Below are 17,399 nucleotides of genomic sequence, written 5' to 3'. Positions count from 1 at the left end.
GATAGGGAATCCCTACAGTCAAAGACAATATTTTACTTTAAACAGAGTCCACATAACTATGCAGACAGTATTTGGAGTTAATTTCAGCTGGACACTATTATATTCAGTCATTACTAATTGACACCTCAGCCATAAAAGAACCTCAGTGCAATCTCTAGAAATTGGATAGATTCCCATTGTAAGCCTTTTTAGGAGTTGGATACAAAATAACTTTTTGATTGCATTTGGAGGAGATAACATCTTAGTTGGGGGTCTGATATGGTTAGATTCTGTGTCCCTACCCAAATCTCATCCTGAGTTGTAATCCCTTCATTTTGAGGGCAGAACAGGTGGAGATAATTGAATAATGGGGGTGGTTTTCTCCTTGCTGTTCCCTTGATAGTGAGTCTCACAAGATCTGATGGTTTTGTAAGCATCTGGCATTTCCCCTGCTTGCATTCACTCCGTCCTACTGCCCTGTGAATAAGATGCCTGTTTCTCCTTTGCCTTCTGCCATGATTGTAAGTTTCCTGAGGCCTCCCTAGTGATGCAGAACTGTGAGTCAATTAAACCTCTTTCCTTTATAAATAACCCAGTCTCAGGTATTTCTTCATAGCAGTGTAAGAATGGACTAATGGACTGATACAGTAAATTGGTACCACAGAGAGTGGCTGCTGTTCTCAAGATATCCCAAAATATAGAAGCAACTTTGGAACTGGATAACAGGCAAAGATTGAAACAGTTCAGAGGGCTTCAGAAGAAGACAGAAAGATGTGGGAAAGTCTGGAACTTCCTAGACTCCTAGAGGCTTGTTTCAATTGGTCAAAGGCCCTTTTAGTCTCTGGTTCCCCAATTAAGAAGTGAGTCTTCGCTGCCTGAGTTTATTTTATTAGGTGATATAAGGGATGAGCTGTCTCACTATACCCAGGTATCCATAATCTGCAGAATCCTGTAATGCCCAAGAATCCCCTTGATTGTTTGAGGATTGGGGGAGGGGAAAGCAGGAAATAGGCTTAATCCTTTATTCGCCTAGTTCCCTGGTCCTCTCTGACAAGAATAGACCTAGAGGCTTCACTGAAGCCTGACAAAGCTGAGCCTTAGCTTTTGAGATCTTACATCCTTTGTTAGCCAGAAAGTTAAGAAGAGGCTTACTGACTTCCTGAGTGATTTCCTCAGTTAAAGCACAATGGAGAATGTCATCTACATATTGTAAAACTTTAAACTGAGGATAGAGGAACTCAGAGAGATCCCTTGACAATACTTGCCCAAACAGCTAGGGGCTTTGTCAGAATCTCTGAGTTAACGCCATCCAGGTTAACTGGGTGGTCTGGTTGGAGGGATCCTTGAATGCAAACAAATACTGAGAGTGGAGGTATAGTGGTATGTAGAAAAAGGCATTCTTTAGGTCCAGGACTGTGAGTCATTTAGTTCCCTCAGGTATTTGAGTTAGCAAAGTATAGAGATTGGGAACCACCAGATAGATCATAACCACAGCCTCATTAGGGATGTGGAGGTCCTGGAGCAGTCTCCATTCCCCACTGGATTTCTGTGCTCCCAATATTGGGGTATTACAAGGGCTGTTGCAGGGTTTGAGGAGGCCCTGCATCTTCAAGTTATTAATGATGACTTCTAGCCCTTTCCTAGTCTGGTTTTAGCGTCTATTGTCTCTGGTTAATGAAGGGGTTTGGATCCTAAAGGTGGAATCAGACCAGTATGGTGGTTGTGACTTGACCAATTTTTCCTTGAGCTGCAAAAACTGTGGATTAGTATTAGTCTCCACCAGTGGGAAACAAAGAGTCTGCCGTGGAGCCATAAGGATGGTAGTTCCTTATGAGCTAAAATATCTTTGTGAAGGAGGGGAGTTGCCCTTGAGGCATGATTTAAAAGACATGAGTAAGCAAGAGGTTTCCCCAACTGCAAGTGAGTGGTTGGAAAAAATATCAGGTTAAAGGTTTTCTTGACACCCCTCTCAGTCATGCTAAGGGAGGAGGGGAGACCTGTATTGGAGAGGAGAGCAGAAATGGCTGTGAAGGTATCCTAAAGGAAGTTTACTTTCCTCTCTTCAGTTTCTGGAATCACTCAGGGCTCCTGGATGGTAGTGGCACTTTGAGTTACTGGAGCCAGGGAGAGGAGCCCAAGGTTAAAGGTATTATGTATAGGGTCACTAAACGTCTTGCCTTTCATAAGCGGTGAATCAGGAGTGTCAAATGCATTTATTTTGCGTAACTCTATAAATAGTTCACACCAAGAACTATCAATGTTCTCCATACTATTAGAAGTAGAGTCCTTAGCATTTTTGGGTCTAATCAGATTAAGCAGCCAACTCCAGAAACCCCAAAACCAATGACAGAACTCCATTCTTAATATTCTGTTCCTCTAGAACCACTCCTGGTACTGAAATCTGTAGCCAGGGTTCTCTAGAGGAACAGAACTAATAGGAGACATACACACACACACACACACACACACACACACACACACACACACACACATATATATATATAGTGAAGTTTATTAAGTACTAACTCACACAATAACAAGTCCCACTGTAGGCCATCTATAAGCTGAGGAGCAAGAAGAGCCAGTCTGAATCCCAAAACTGATGAATTTGGAGTCTAATGTTCCAGGGCTGGAAGCATCCAGCATGGGAGAAAAACGTAGGCTTGGAGGCTAGGCCAGTCTGGTCTTTTCACATTTTCCTGCCTGCTTTATATTCTAGCTGAACTAGCAGCTGATTAGTTGGTGCCCACCCAGATTAAGGGTGTGTCTGCCTTTCCCAGCCCACTGACTCAAATGTGAGTAATCTCCTTTGACAACACCCTTACAGACACACCCAAGATTAATACTTTGCATCCTTCAATTCAATAAAGTTGACACTCAGTATTAACCATCACACATGTCATGATTGGGGTCCCATTTAGGGTCCTCCAATGGTACTTGTGTTTTTACAATTGTATAAGGCTCTTCCCCTTCCTTGGCACTATATGAGATACAAAGCTCATCCCCAAACTCCTCTGCCACTTGCAGGGTTGTCTGCTTCTCAGCAGTAGTCAGGATTTGATTCTAAAGTAACATTACATCCTTCCAGGAGAGTTCAAATACTTGGGTTAAATTTTGGGGAGCCTCTATATACCTGTCAGGCTCATCTGCCAAGATCCCCTTTAATTTGTCTTAAGCCCTGTAGAGTTCAGGAGACCTATACCTTAATGGGGCCGTATTCACAAGGCAATTCATATAGGGGCATGAGTGAGGCTGGGGTCTGCCCAAAACGGGGATTTTTAGGATGGAGGCAAAACAATATGCGACATTTTTTCTTCAGTCTGAGGGGTCAAAGGAGTCCCAGTGATTCAAGATACACTTGAGAGGAGCACAGGCTATAGATGGTTTGTTACCCACTGGAAAAGAGAGAGGGGAGAAAAGACATCCCTTAGTCTCTCACTTGCTCATCTTGAATTGGAAGGATTCCTCGAATCTCAGAACCTGGTATTGGCTCCGTGGACAGGCTCTTGGTGCTTATGCCATGGATGTGAGCATGATCTCCCCCCATGAAGCAGGAAGGACTAGTCGGCAGGGATAGTCATGCTTACCTGCACTGCCTTCTGTTGTTGACTGCCTCTGGATCCTCAGATCTAGTTTTCTTTTTAGGGGTCCAAAACAAAGCTTGAAAAATACATTGGAGTAATGCTAAGGTGAAGCTACAGAAATAGATCCTCCTCAAACAAAGGAAAGAAAGAGAATCCTGGGAATTGGGGAACTGATCTAATAAGATGTCTCCCAAAAGGAAAAAAAATTAATCCCTCACATAGAAAACCTCCTTGTACTTGCAGGATTATGTTGATTCCTGACATGGTGGGAAAAAAAACTACTTAAATGCAGAGGAGGGAAGGTGCCTGGGGGAAATAGCCTCTTGCACTATGCTAATGGATTTCTTCAACAGGGGAAGGAAAACTCTCTTAATTGTTGCATCTCCCTGTTTCTAAGAATGCACAGAAACACCATTGTTCAGGATTACACTCCTGATGACTAAGCCAAGTATTAATTCTACTCAGTAATATTATCTCTTTGGGTTGTAACATTGTATATAAAGAGGGGATAGCAGCCAAAAGAGTCTTGAAAGAAAGAAAATGTGATAGGAAAGACTGGAAGTTTTGGTCCGACACTCGAACATGCTGTCAGGGACTGGAGCCAGTCCAGGAGACTTCTGGTAACGCCAAGGTGTGGCCTTGGCCAGATACCTTCAGTTGTCTCAGGACTTTATTCTGATCCTACATGACAGCTAGACCTCTGGAAGATAAGCTGGATTGGAATAAAGCCAACATTCTCAACACCTAAGGGTGAAGGGGGATTGACAAAATCCTCCCCAGCGAGCCTGTTCTCTGAATCTTGTAGACCAGCAGCTGTATTACCCTCTCTAAACTGGCTGACAGAGGCCTCGTATTCTATCTGTTTTTGGAAAAATATCTGAGGACAGGAGCCTCAGAATGAAAGCAAAGAGTCATAGGTCTACTCTCACTCTTTCATTGATCCTGGACAAACTCCCAGAAATGTTGTGGGATTTGTGCTCCTACAGTTCGGTGAGTGGGAAGGAGTGGCATCCAGTGGCTTCTTCACTCCCATAGCTGAGTAAGCAGGAGGGAGTGGTGCTCAGTGGCCTCTTCCCTCTTCTCTCCTTTAGCTCAGCAAGTGGAAGGGAGTGTTACAGGTCTTTTACTCTCTCTGCCCACAGCTTGGTGAGCAGGAATGTGACAGCTCTTTCATTCAAGCAGTTCAGAGATTTCTGGGTTCTTGTCTGATGACCAAAAGAATAAGGTATGCGGACACTAGAGAGTAAGTAAGGCAGAGTAGAATTGCATTCAGTGACAGAAAGAAAGCTCTCAGCAGCAAGAGGGGACCCAAAAGCTTGTTGCCATCTGTGAGGCTGAGTCTGGAGTTTTTATATGGTTAGAATGGGGGAATGAATGTGGATTGATTGGTCCATAGGTGGGATTGGAAAAGGCACCATTTGATTGGTTAAAAGGCATCATTCAGAAGGAACTAATTGAGAGAGAGTAGATAAGATGGGGATGGAAGTTCTCGCTCTGGTCCTGGACTTTATTTGGAACTGGCAGCTCAGTTTTCAGGCTTTAGGCTGTCCTTGGCTTGAAGGTCGAGTTTCACCAGGGACCCATACCTGTCCACCTATGAATTTGTCTATCCCCTGTCTGTATCAATGGGACACTGCCTAATAAAGCTGAGAAGAGGGCCACCATCCTCTAGACCCCAGAAGGGTAGATCCACTGATGGCTGCACCACGCACCTGGAAAAGCTGCAGACACCCAACTCCAAGCCATGGAAGCAGCTGGGAGGGGAGGTATACCCTGCAAAACCACAGGGATGGAGCTGCCCAAGGCCATGGGAGCCCACCTCTTGCATCAGTGTGACCTGGGTTTGAGACGTCGTCAAAAAAGATCATTTTGGAACTTTAGGGTTTAGTGACTGCCCTGTTGGATTTTAGACTTGCATGGGGCCTGTAGCCCCTTTGTTTTCACCAATTTCTCCCATTTGGAATGGGAGAATTTATGCAATGTCTGTATCCCCATTGTACCTAGGAAATAACTAACTTGATTTTGATTTTACAGGCTCATAGGTGGAAGGAACTTACCTTGTCTCAGATGAGACTTTGGACTTGGACTTTTGGGTTAATGCTGAAATAAATGAAGACTTTGAGGGACTGTGGGAAGGCATCGTTGGTTTTGAAATATAAGGACGTGAAATTTGGGAGGGGTCGGAGCAGAATGATATGGTTAGTTTCTGTGGCCCCACCTAAATCTCATCCTGAATTGTTATACCCATAATTCCCACATTTTTAGAGTGAAACAGGTGGAGATAATTGAATCATGGGAGTGGTTTCCCTCATGCTGTGCTTGTGATAGTGAGTGAGTCTCACAAGATCTGATGTCTGGCATTTCCCCTGCTTGCACTCACTCTGTCCTGCTGCCCTGTGAAGAAGGTGCCTGTTTCCCCTTTGCCTTCTGCCATAATTGTAAATGTCCTAAGGTCTCCCCCAGCAATGTGGAATTATGAGTCAATTCAAGCTATTTCCTTTAGAAATTACCCAGTCTCAGGTATTTCTTCATAGCAGTGTGAGAATGGAATAATACAGGGTTGTATACCAGAAGTTATATAAAGATCAAAGAATATCAAATAGGTATATTTACATTTTGTCATGAGGTTATGTCAAGCCACTCTGACTTTAATAAGCAAACCACCTTAGCTGTTTTGTCATCTTAAGTCTAGCTAGCAAAATAAAACACTGTATCAATGTAGCAGTATATGTGAAAGGGATTTGTAAATTCTTTCATAAATATGAGTACTATTTTTTACTAATGGAATCTTTTTTTTGATATGGATTCTTGCTCTGTCACCCAGCTGGAGTGCAGTGGCTTGATCTTGGTTCACTGCAACCTCCACCACCTAGGTTCAAGCGATTCCCCTGCCTCAGCCTCCTAAGTAGCTGAGACTACAGGCATGTGCCACCATGCCTGGCTAATTTTTTTATTTTAGTAGAGACAGGGTTTCACCATGTTGACCAGGATGATCTCGATCTCCTGACCTCGTGATTTGCTTGCCTGCTTCGGCCTCCCAAAGTGTTGGGATTATAGGTGTGAACCACTGCACCTGGCCACTCGTGGAAAATTTTTAAGTGTGGCTTCTTCTTGTGACCTGTGAACATAAATGTGATGATAGCTACTATTACAAAAATACTCTGTCTTCTCTACTCTCAAGGATAGTGATTCACTAGAAACAGTTTCTTTTTAAGTACTTTGAGATCAGGGAATGCCTTTCATAGTTCCATATCCCAGGCATTTAGCTTGCCACTTTCACATTAATACATTTTTCCTAATGAATTAATAAAAAGTATGTGAATGTTCCGGAAGATTCTGCTGTATTCCTACTCTGTGTGTGGTGGGAGGGGGAAGCTAAAATCAAGAAGGCTTCACTTAATTATTTTTATCCATTCATCTTCTGAATAATCTTAGGAATCTTCAATTTAACCAATAGTCTTAAATAATCTTACCAAGGATTTTTAATACATTTAATGAGTTTTAAATCAAGGATAGGGATAGAAAATTGGCAGTCCATAGATGCATTTTTTTGGTCCTCCAAATGTTGACATTTCTCAGGGTTAAATAATTATAATAAAAATTTACTGTCAGCATTCAAAATTTATTCTAATTCACCTAAATATGTATTTGTTTCTCTTTTTCTTCTCCAGCCACACTAGCCTCCTTTTTTTGTTGGAAAATGCCACATTTACTCTTTCGTTTTGGACTTTGAACTGGCTTTTTCCTATGCCAGGAATGTTCTTCCCCTAAATATCATCATGATCAATTCTATCACTGTCTTAGTCTTCATTTGCATGTCACCTTCTCTATGAGGCCTTGCCAGATTGCCGCATGTGTAATTTCATACATTATCCTCTACAAAATTCTCCCTATGTACTTCCAGTCTCTCTTACCCTGTTGTCTTTTCCTTTCCACTGCATTTTTATCTAACATTTTATGTGATATACTTGTGTATGTTTTTGATTTATTTTCTGTCTCCTCAATATATTGTAAGTTACATGAGGGTTGGGATCTTTTTGTTTGTTTTTGTGTATGTTTACTAGTGTATTTCAGGCAGGTGGAAAAATGCCTGATAAATTAGGACTATCAATAAATATTTGTCGAACGACTCAATGAAAACCCCAAATATATGGCTTTTTGAAAAAATAGCACTACCTCTTAACATTGGGCTTACATTCCTACACCCCCCACCATTCGTTGGAACTGAGAGGCAGCAGGTGCTTTAGGCAAGACATGCATGCATTCCTCAGTCCTCTACAGCCATCACCACCCTACTTGTTTTCCCAGTGCTGAGCCTTATCTGCTTTGGCATTTATCTTCATATTTTTTAATTTCTTTTTTTAACAGTAAAGAGGAAAACTATGTCTGGTACTCATGTCTATATCAAAAAGGGGTAACATGGGAAGAAGAAAGAGCAAGAAAGTTATGTTTATTGAAACAAGGGGGAGAGTATGTTCTATGTTGAGGTGAAGAATTGATCTATGTGTTAAACCTGTAGAATGTATCTCTTCATATGCCCACCTAATTCATTCATTTGAATTATTTTTCTGATGCCTGGTTTTTGAATGACCTCTGCTCTAAGTGGTCATAACTGCATCTTTACTTAAAATTCAAAGATAAGAAGTATGGAAGCATACATTATCAGAAAGAAGATACATATTATGGAAGCTTGTAGTAAGATCAAGTATCTTGAGTAGCTAATAGTGGAATTTAGTTATTTTACTGTGGAATTTTATTACATTTTAAAATGCCAAACTACACGGAAATAATCCTGTGGATATCTACAGAAAATGAAATGAAACTTTCAGTTAGCTAAGATGCTATCACTTTAGGTACAAACTTGCATTTATAGCTGGGCATGTAAAGCAAACAGATGCCAACTGGTTGGGACAGTACTATTTGGAGTGTCCTCTTAGCCAATAATGCAAATAAGCTAGCCTTGCTACAGCAAAGTTTTGCCTTGCCTTTGAGGAATGGAAGCAGATGAAAGTAGAGAAGAGATGTCCATACTTTCTATCAACAAAACTAATCAGAAAATCGTAGAAATTTACTCAGAGTAATGCCATAACTGAAATAGATGAATCCATGAATTCTTAATTTAGCAAATCTGTTAAAAACTAGGTCACCATTTTCAAAAGCTGTTCCATTTATTGCCTTTTGTATAAAGCATTGTCTAACACTGTTTCAGCACCCAATATTGACAGAAACGGTCACTTGTGTCATCATATGGCACACACTTTGAACCTTCGTGTGCTTTTGGCTACCTGTCTTTCTATTTTGTATACTCCCCCTTTGAATATTTTTAGGTTTGCAACACTTTTATGTGATTATCACAGTGTTAAACAAAAGTTATAATTTAGTGTCTAGGATTATTTATTATTTTTGAGACAGAGTCTTGCTCTGCTGCCATGCTGGACTACAGTGGCGCGATCTCCGCTCACTGCAACCTCTGCTTCTTGGGTTCAAGCGATTCTCCTGTCTCAGTCTCCTGAGTAGCTGGGGCTACAGGTGTGCACCATCACACCCAGCTAATTTTTTTTGTATTTTAATAGAGACAGGGTTTCACCACATTGGCTAGGATGGTCTTGATCTTATAATCTGCCCACCTCAGCCTCCCAAAGTACTGAGATTACAGGTGTGAGCCACCGTGCCTGGCCATGTCTAGGATTATTTTACATGTAACATATAACTGACCCTTTTCAGATGTTTTTATTATTGCATAACAAACTTATCAAAAAGAAAAATTGAGTGACTTAGAAATAATTGTCATTAAATTGTAATTATTAACCTGTTATCATTAAAGTGAGGATAAGATAGCTGAGCTGTATTGCAATTTCAATTACAAAAATGCATGCTTATTTTTCATTTTGGAAGCCTGCCAACTACAGAATATATTAGGCAGTGAATGCAACATGACAAGTCATTCAATTCAGCAATTTCTAGTTGGTCAGATACATCTTCAGGCAAATTTAACCTTTATAAGGCTTATTCTTGGTCTCTGCTTTGTAGAGAATACACAATTGTTTATTTTAAATGAAAATTATATTGAGAGGGATATAATCTAAAAGTCATTGATATTTTCACTTCTATCAATTTTAGGTTACATGCTGCTAGGCAAGAGGAATTAATAAAAGCTTAGAAAGTCTTCATTCATTTTCAAAGTATACTTCTAATGGAGAAACTGCCTTACTTTCCAAATCTTAATATAATATGTTCTTTATTGATAAATATCCAATCCATTGACTTTTGTCATCTTTCAATTAATTGCTCACATATTTTTTTGTTTTTAAATAAGATTTTAAAATTTGTTATAACCATTTTCACAACTGTGAACTGACTTGATTTAAAACCATCAGCAAAATAAACACCTGTATTTTAGTAGCTACCCATAAGCAATAACTAGATACTATGTAAGTGCCCCCTGACCTCTTGAATCCTGCCTCAATTTTGCTTAGCCTCTGTTTAGGCTCCTGGGGATTATGGGAGCCTACAGGATAGCTTCCAAAGAATAGAAGGATAAGTAACCCAGGTGTGTCCACTTTGTGCCAGTAAGAGGAACTATGCCAGCTGGCTGCCCTCTGGCACTGTGCATAGTGAACAGAATATTTCTTGCATTCCCCAAAGGGAAATTTTAGTTAAAGAGACACAAATGAATTGGATCATTATTCCCATTTCTCAGAAAATGTCTGTGCAAGAGAAGGGCGTAGACTTCATTCTTTGTTTTATGACACAAGTTTATTAAGGCTGCCATTGTAGTGATTTTTGTAAATGAAGGAAGCATCAGAATATCACTGAAATATATACTGTAATTGGGAATTACAAACAGTAATAGGATATTTTGACTTGGTAATGAGAACAGAAAATAAGACTTTCCTAAACTTTTTATCAGGATGTGTGATCTTATGTAAAACTTGAAATTTTTGTCTGCACAAAAACCCAACTCAAATATCTCAGTGGGTTAAAACAGCAAAGCATATCTCTCTTGCACTACATTGTGGGTCGGCAAAGGGGCTTCGTGCATCATAATCACTGAGGAGCACAGGCTGGATGGGAGTGCCTGCCCCATACTTTCATATTATCAGATGAAGAGTACAAAGGAGTGGCCAAACACATGCTGGCACTTCAGGCTTGCTCCCAGAGGTGCCCCATGTTGCTTTTGCTCACATTTCATTGGTCAGGTAAATCACATGGCCACACTCAGGTACAAGAGGGCATAGCATTGACATTTGTAAATAACTCTAACACTACTAAATATCTCGATGCTGAATTTGTTTCAGTTTAAGGAAACGTCAGCAGTGAAAATCAGTGCCATGTGCTGGGCTTTGACAGTAGTCAGATTATAAGCATATTCTTATTTATTAGGAAGGAGGAGGTTTATAAAATCAAATGGTATAATGGTTCTTCTAATTTGTATGTTCATTTTTATTAACTAATAAAATTGAGATTTAGGTATAATTATGTTCTTCTTAGGTACTTATAAACCATCAGTGGAACATGCTATTTGAAATATCTGATTACTCCCTGACACAGAATCTGGTAATAGATGAGAAAAAGGCTTTGTGAATCATGGTTCTGATTAGAGTGTAGAATTATGTGGCCAGGAACCAGATTGTTAATAAAGTGGCAAAGCCCATTTATGCTAGAAAAAAAAGAATATTAAATAGATAAGCCATTAAGTTACTTTGCTTATATTCTTTTAAATATGGTATTTATAGTTTATATACATATTTAATTCCATGATTTTCTGTGTTAAAAGTAATATTAATTCCTTACAGAAAAATTTGAGTGTGCAGAAATGAATACAAAACATTATAAAATAAAAAGCATATGAATGTAGTTAATATTTGTACACTTTTTGTTGCACATATATATGTGTAAGTATATCATACGTATGTCATCTATATTATGTGGACATTTTCCTATGCCTGTATTCTTTATGAATCTAATTATATAATTATTAATAACTAAATAATGTTTCATCACTTGGATGCATGGCATTCTATGGTTCAATCAACTAACATCCTTTATTTGAAATTTAGGTGTTTCTAGTCCTTCACTATAACAAACAATGATCCATAGAAAATTGTATATGTAGATCTTAGCAAACTGGTCTGAATATTTTCTCAGAATATGTTTTTAGAAATGGACTTACTTATGGAAGGTATTTGGTCATTATTTAATATGTTTGATATACATTGCCAAATTTCTTTCTAGAAAGTCTGTAGTATTACCAGCAGTGTATAAAAGAACCTGTACAAATTTACATGGTATATATATTGAACCTATTATAGGAATGCTTACAGATAGGCTTCATAAATCTTTTAACTGTTTGCTAAATTTTGAAAAGATGGGTTGTTAATCAGGTGGATTCTCAAACTTTAGCAAGCCTCAGAATCACCTGGAAAGCTCATTGAAAACATAGATTGTTGGGCCCCATTCTCAGAGACTCTGATTTAGTAAATTTGGGAACTTGCATTGCACGTTAAGTTCACCAGATAATGTTAATGCCCTGGTCAGAGGATTGCTTCTGGGAGAGCTGTTGAAATTGACTAGTGGGAGTTTGTTTTAAAATAATATTCACTATTATTCAACATAGTAAAAATATGCACTTATTTAACTTTAGAAGCTAAATATTTTCTAAGCATATCAATTTTTGTGTTAGCCTTTAATTCTGTTCTAAAAGTGTTTCTTAAAATAATTCCTTCTATGCAAAATACTGTGCCTGCTAAGAAAATATAAATCTAATCATCATTTTCTGTGTTTTTAAATCAAGCAGATCTTTGATCTCTGTTCTCTTAGTTTATGACACAAATAAGTTTAGTCTAGAAATATAATGTTAAAACAATGAAGTTGTAAAGTTTCCAAGTGAATGTTTATGGTTGTACATCTTTTTTGTTTGTTTTATGGCTTCAGCCTTATCTAATGTGAATCAAAGTAAAAAATGATTCAGTGATAAATTTAAAATACATTAAAACTGTTTTGTTTTATATAAACATCTAGAATAGAAACCTTAAAGAATAATTAGATACTTGAAGAATACTAAATTAAAATATTTATGTACATTTGGGAAACAGCATTTTGCAAACATAATCCTTCTCCCTACAGTGTAAAGCTCAAGAAATGAAAACAGACATAAAGGTCAAGAAATTGAATAAATATATGAGCTAGAAAGGCTTTTCCTGACCCATTCTTATTTACACACTTAGATTGTGAATATCAATTAGTTCAATCAAGTCCTGCTGCTAATGTCAGCTGTCAGTCACTCCTAGGTAGTGATGTGTGAAGTTTGTCAGCAGGTAATGGGCCATTTGAGTGATGAATGAAATGAGGGCACAGAGGCCTAAACAAAACTTCTCCATTTTTGGTAAATTTCTCTCCACATGGGAAATTAAGACAAGGAAAGAAAAGCCACATAAAATCTGTTTTAACAGGGTGTTTATTTTAAAAATAGCTATCTTAACATATCGTTTAACTTTTTCTTTTTAAAAATTAATTTAAATGGTCAGTGATGGATTATCATCGTTTCCCAATAGCATTGATCAGTGTAAGCAATACTAGCTACTGCAAGAGATAAGCTTGCTCTAAGATTCACATTGGTATTTTGACTTGCATTGAATATTTAAATTGAACTTCTTCAGAAGTTTATCAGCAGACTTTCTGAGTCCATGGACTATCTATATTAATAAGACCTTGCTTTATACCTCTGAATAAAGTGTAATTTCTTTCCTTAGGCTTAACACGTTTCTTATTAGTGTTCTAGTAGTTATTTATATCTGATTGCTGTTAGAGTTAGTGAAATATTTTTCTTTTTCTTTCCCTCCCCTCCCCTCCCTTCTCTTCCACTCCCTTCCCCTCCCCTTCCCTTCCTTTCCTTTCCTTCCTTCACTGAGGAACCGATCACTTTAAATGTTTGTGTTTTCTTTATGTTAGAAATATTTGAATTATTCTCTTCCAGCTATTTTGAAATGTACTATAGATTATTGTAAACTATAGTCACCCTCCTGATCTACAGAACACTAGGTCTTATTTCTTCTATCAAACCATGTATTTAAATGTACCCATTATTCAACTTCTCTTCATCTTTCCTTCTCCATTGAGCTTTTCAGCCTCCGGTAACCACCAATCTATTCTCTATCTTCTTAGATCCACTTTTTTAGCTACCACATATGAGTGAGAACATGCAATATTTGTATTTCTATGCTTGGCATATTTCACTTGATATAATAAAGAGATGTCTGCATTCTTATGTTTAATGCAGCACTATACATAATAGCTGACATATGGAATCAACCTAAGTGCCCATGAATGGATGAGTGAAAACAGAAAATGTGGTACGTATATATAATGGAATAATATTTGGCCATAAAAAAGAATGAAATCCTGTCATTTGCAGCAACATGGATGAAACAGAAAGCTATTATGTTAAGTGAAACAGGCCAAGCACAGATCTTCCATTTTTTAAATATAAGACTATATTTAATTCCAACTGGCCCATGAAGCAATAACTTATTTTATTATTGGTACTGGGACATACAGAGATAGCCAACAGTTAACTGATTATGAAACTGGGATTCAGAGAGGTAAGATTATATTAAAATCAAGTCAGCTTCAATCAGTATCCCAGGAGAATATTGAAGATGACTTGGTGAAACCCCGTCTGTACTAAAAATTTAAAAAATTAGCCAGGTGTGGTGGTGGGTGCCTGTAATCCCAGCTACTTGGGAGCCTGAGGCAGGAGAATCACTTAAACCTGGGATGTAGAGGTTGCAGTGAGCTGAGATCGCGCCTCTGCACTCCGGCCTGGGTGACAGAGAGAGACTCCATCTAAAAAGAAAAGAAAAGAAAAGAAAAAAATATATATGATTTTATATTTGAAAATTGGCTTTATCATTTTTTCAGCTCTGAGAATTTATTAAAGAATCTACTAGAATATAATCCCCATAAGGGCAAGATTTTTTATCTGCTTTGGTCACTGATAGATTTTCATGCCAGCCATGCACGGTGGCTCACGCCTGTTATCCCAGCATGTTGGGAGGCTGAGGCAGGTTGATCATGAGGTCAGGAGATGGATACCATCCTGGCTATCATGGTGAAATCCCATCTCTACTAAAAATACAAAAAACTAGCCGGGTATGGTGGCACGTGGCTGTAGTCCCAGCTACTCAGGTGTCTGAGGCAGGAGAATCGCTTGAATCCGGGAGGTGGAGGTTACAGTGAGCCGAGATTGTGCCATGGCACTCCAGCCTGGGCAACAAAAGCAAAAAAAGATTTTCATGTGTAAAATAATGTTTGAGATAAAAAATTTTTGAATAAATAAATGGGTGCAAAAATTCACAATGTGAGCCTTCTCTCAGAGCAATTTTAAAGAATTAGCTGTAAGGGGATTCATAACTTCCTTTTTTGAGTAGAGTTAAGCAATTACTCTATCCATCATTATGTGCTCAGTGCTTATTTGTAGCATGTCCTTTTTCCACTGAGGAAAGACTACTTTCTCATGGACTGAAAACGCTCTTTGATCTTTAGCTATGGTTTGCTTGGTGGAGAGGGAGGTGATCAACAAATGACAGATGTGGATTCTAATGTACGTGATTTGAAAGGATTAATAGACATGGTTTACCTTAAGTAAATGGTTTTAAATTAGCCCTGTGTCCTTAGATTTAAAAAGAGAACCATAATCAATCAATTCGCAAATGTTAACTTTGTTACCCAATGAAAGTGTTTTTAGTCTGCCATTTATAGGGGACAAAAGGGGTATAAGAATTATCATAGACTTTTGACTGGTGACATTACTGTTGGACCTGGAAAGCTTATTTAAAAAAAGACAACCAAAAATATATGACAATGCTATATTGTGCTTCATTAGAATTCAAATAGGGAGTATTTTCAAATAATTTTTATCATGTAGCATGTGGCTTAGAATTGAAATTGGTTATATAAATTGGTATTTGCCTTATTTAAAATTTTATCTTTTTAAATATTTTCTCAAAACTAAAATTGGAAATGAAGGACTTAATATAAATTCTGGACAAATATAATTATTATGTTTATGTTGTCCCTTAATATTAAATAAGAGGATCAACATGTGCAGTGATTTGGATATTTAACTCAGAGCTCTTGTTTAATTTTTTTTCTCTAGGATTCAGAATTTCCCATAGATATGCAACCAAATCCAAACCTGAATGTTTGTAAAGAAAATCTTTCTCCAGCAAAATTTGACTACAAGTTGAAAAACATTTTTAGACTTCATGAACTTCCAGTGAGCTGGTATGATTTTTGATGTTTTATTAATACTTTTGAGATTTTATTTTCATGTCAAAATTTTGGTGCTCTTATAGCCATTCATGGTCGAAATGGTTTGCTTTTAGCCTTTCAAAATTGCTACTCATAACAGTGAAAGAATCTGCTTATAGCTGCTCTAAGAGTCTTAAAAGTAATTGGTTTAAGCACTTGGTGGCAGTGCAGACTAAGTGCACTATTGTGTGTTTTATTGTAGAGGTTGGAGTAAAAATTCACAAATCATTTTTAGAGAAGTTTCTAGGATTACTTTGAAGATAGGATCTCAGCAACTATGCAATTCATTTGTTTATTTTACTTACCAATTTTACCAATGTACTTTTCCCCCATTAATAAATCCTTTTTACTTGTTTGTTATGAGGACCATAATTTGGTGAACTATAATCACATAGGTTTAAAGATGAAACTTAGTGTTACTCAACATTTATTGAGATAAATTGTTTTATGAACCTGCATATTTATATTCATAAAATTTTTATTTTAAATCTTATAAAATGGATAGTATTTTTATTCAAAATTAAAAAATATTTCCTTGGAAAATATGCTTATATAAACCTTTTAATTCCATGGTCCATTTACATTTCATTAAATGGTCAGCTTTTGTTGATAATCATGGATATATCATTTATATTTATCATTCATATATCCATGATTATCAACAAAATTGGTTTAGTTTATATAAGTGACATTTTCTTGTATTCGGTCATAGAGTCTCAAATTTATGTAATTGTTCTTCAAGAAATCTAAGACTTGTACAAAAATATATGGCATTTGTTTTGTAATTGCTCCTATTATACTTAAGGAGGACTAATGACTCAGAAGAGACATTAACTACTCTTTAACACATATATTTTACTTGGGGTATTTTTTTTTCATTTGCAAAGCCTCCTCTGCTCTTGATGACCATATGGTCTGTGCAATCTACTTCCTAAACTCCATTTGTTTGATTATTTCCTGGTATCAAGTATATTGTCTATGGTATATTTCATAAGAGCATAGCACATATGAATACATCTGTCATGACCTAAAGTAGTAGATGAATGAATTGAAAAGGTCTGTTTGTAAAGGGAACCATAAAAATGATACATTTATACCTTAATGTTCTATTTCAATGTAAAACAAGTGACTGTACATTCATATGCCAGTCTTTTGATGTAAGGTCATGACATTTTCTTAAATATCTATTGATTGGAATTCTACACAATATTTCTTACCTAAGCCAGGCCAAAAATACATATTCTACATTTTCAATTTGTAATTTTTTAAATCTAAAATAAGAACTTCAGACAACTTCAGATGATCTCCCCACCTTTTTATAACATTAATTTAATTTTCATTGACAGCAAATCTGTTTATCATTCTAATATTTCATCACCTTAACTAATGTTTAATTATACTACAATAGCAAACACAACTGGCTTATAAACAGGTTTAGGACCAAACTCCTGTGAACCCTGAATCATGAACCTTGACTGATGGGAGTAGCCAGCGCTGGCCTACTGGTGTGTGATTGGAGAGCTC

General features: G+C 37.4%; 1 protein-coding gene across 3 annotated transcripts in view; it reads left to right on the top strand.

The window, feature by feature from the left end:
- SPAG16 (sperm associated antigen 16) overlaps positions 1–17,399 on the top strand; it is a 1,059,797-nt gene that overhangs the window by 163,943 nt on the left and 878,455 nt on the right. For all 3 annotated transcript variants that reach the window (XM_064373027.1, XM_064373029.1, XM_064373028.1), the window contains one exon: positions 15,721–15,848. In XM_064373027.1, the coding sequence (XP_064229097.1) occupies positions 15,721–15,848 (128 nt within the window). The remainder of the gene's footprint in view (positions 1–15,720; positions 15,849–17,399) is intronic.

The sequence above is a fragment of the Aotus nancymaae genome, unplaced genomic scaffold (genome assembly GCF_030222135.1).
Source record: "Aotus nancymaae isolate 86718 unplaced genomic scaffold, 86718_ANA_hifiasm-v0.15.2.pri h1tg000008l, whole genome shotgun sequence".
In the NCBI taxonomy this organism is placed as follows: Eukaryota; Metazoa; Chordata; class Mammalia; order Primates; family Aotidae; genus Aotus; species Aotus nancymaae.
Note: the sequence above shows the minus strand (reverse complement) of the source record. Positions and strands in the feature narration are given on the sequence as shown.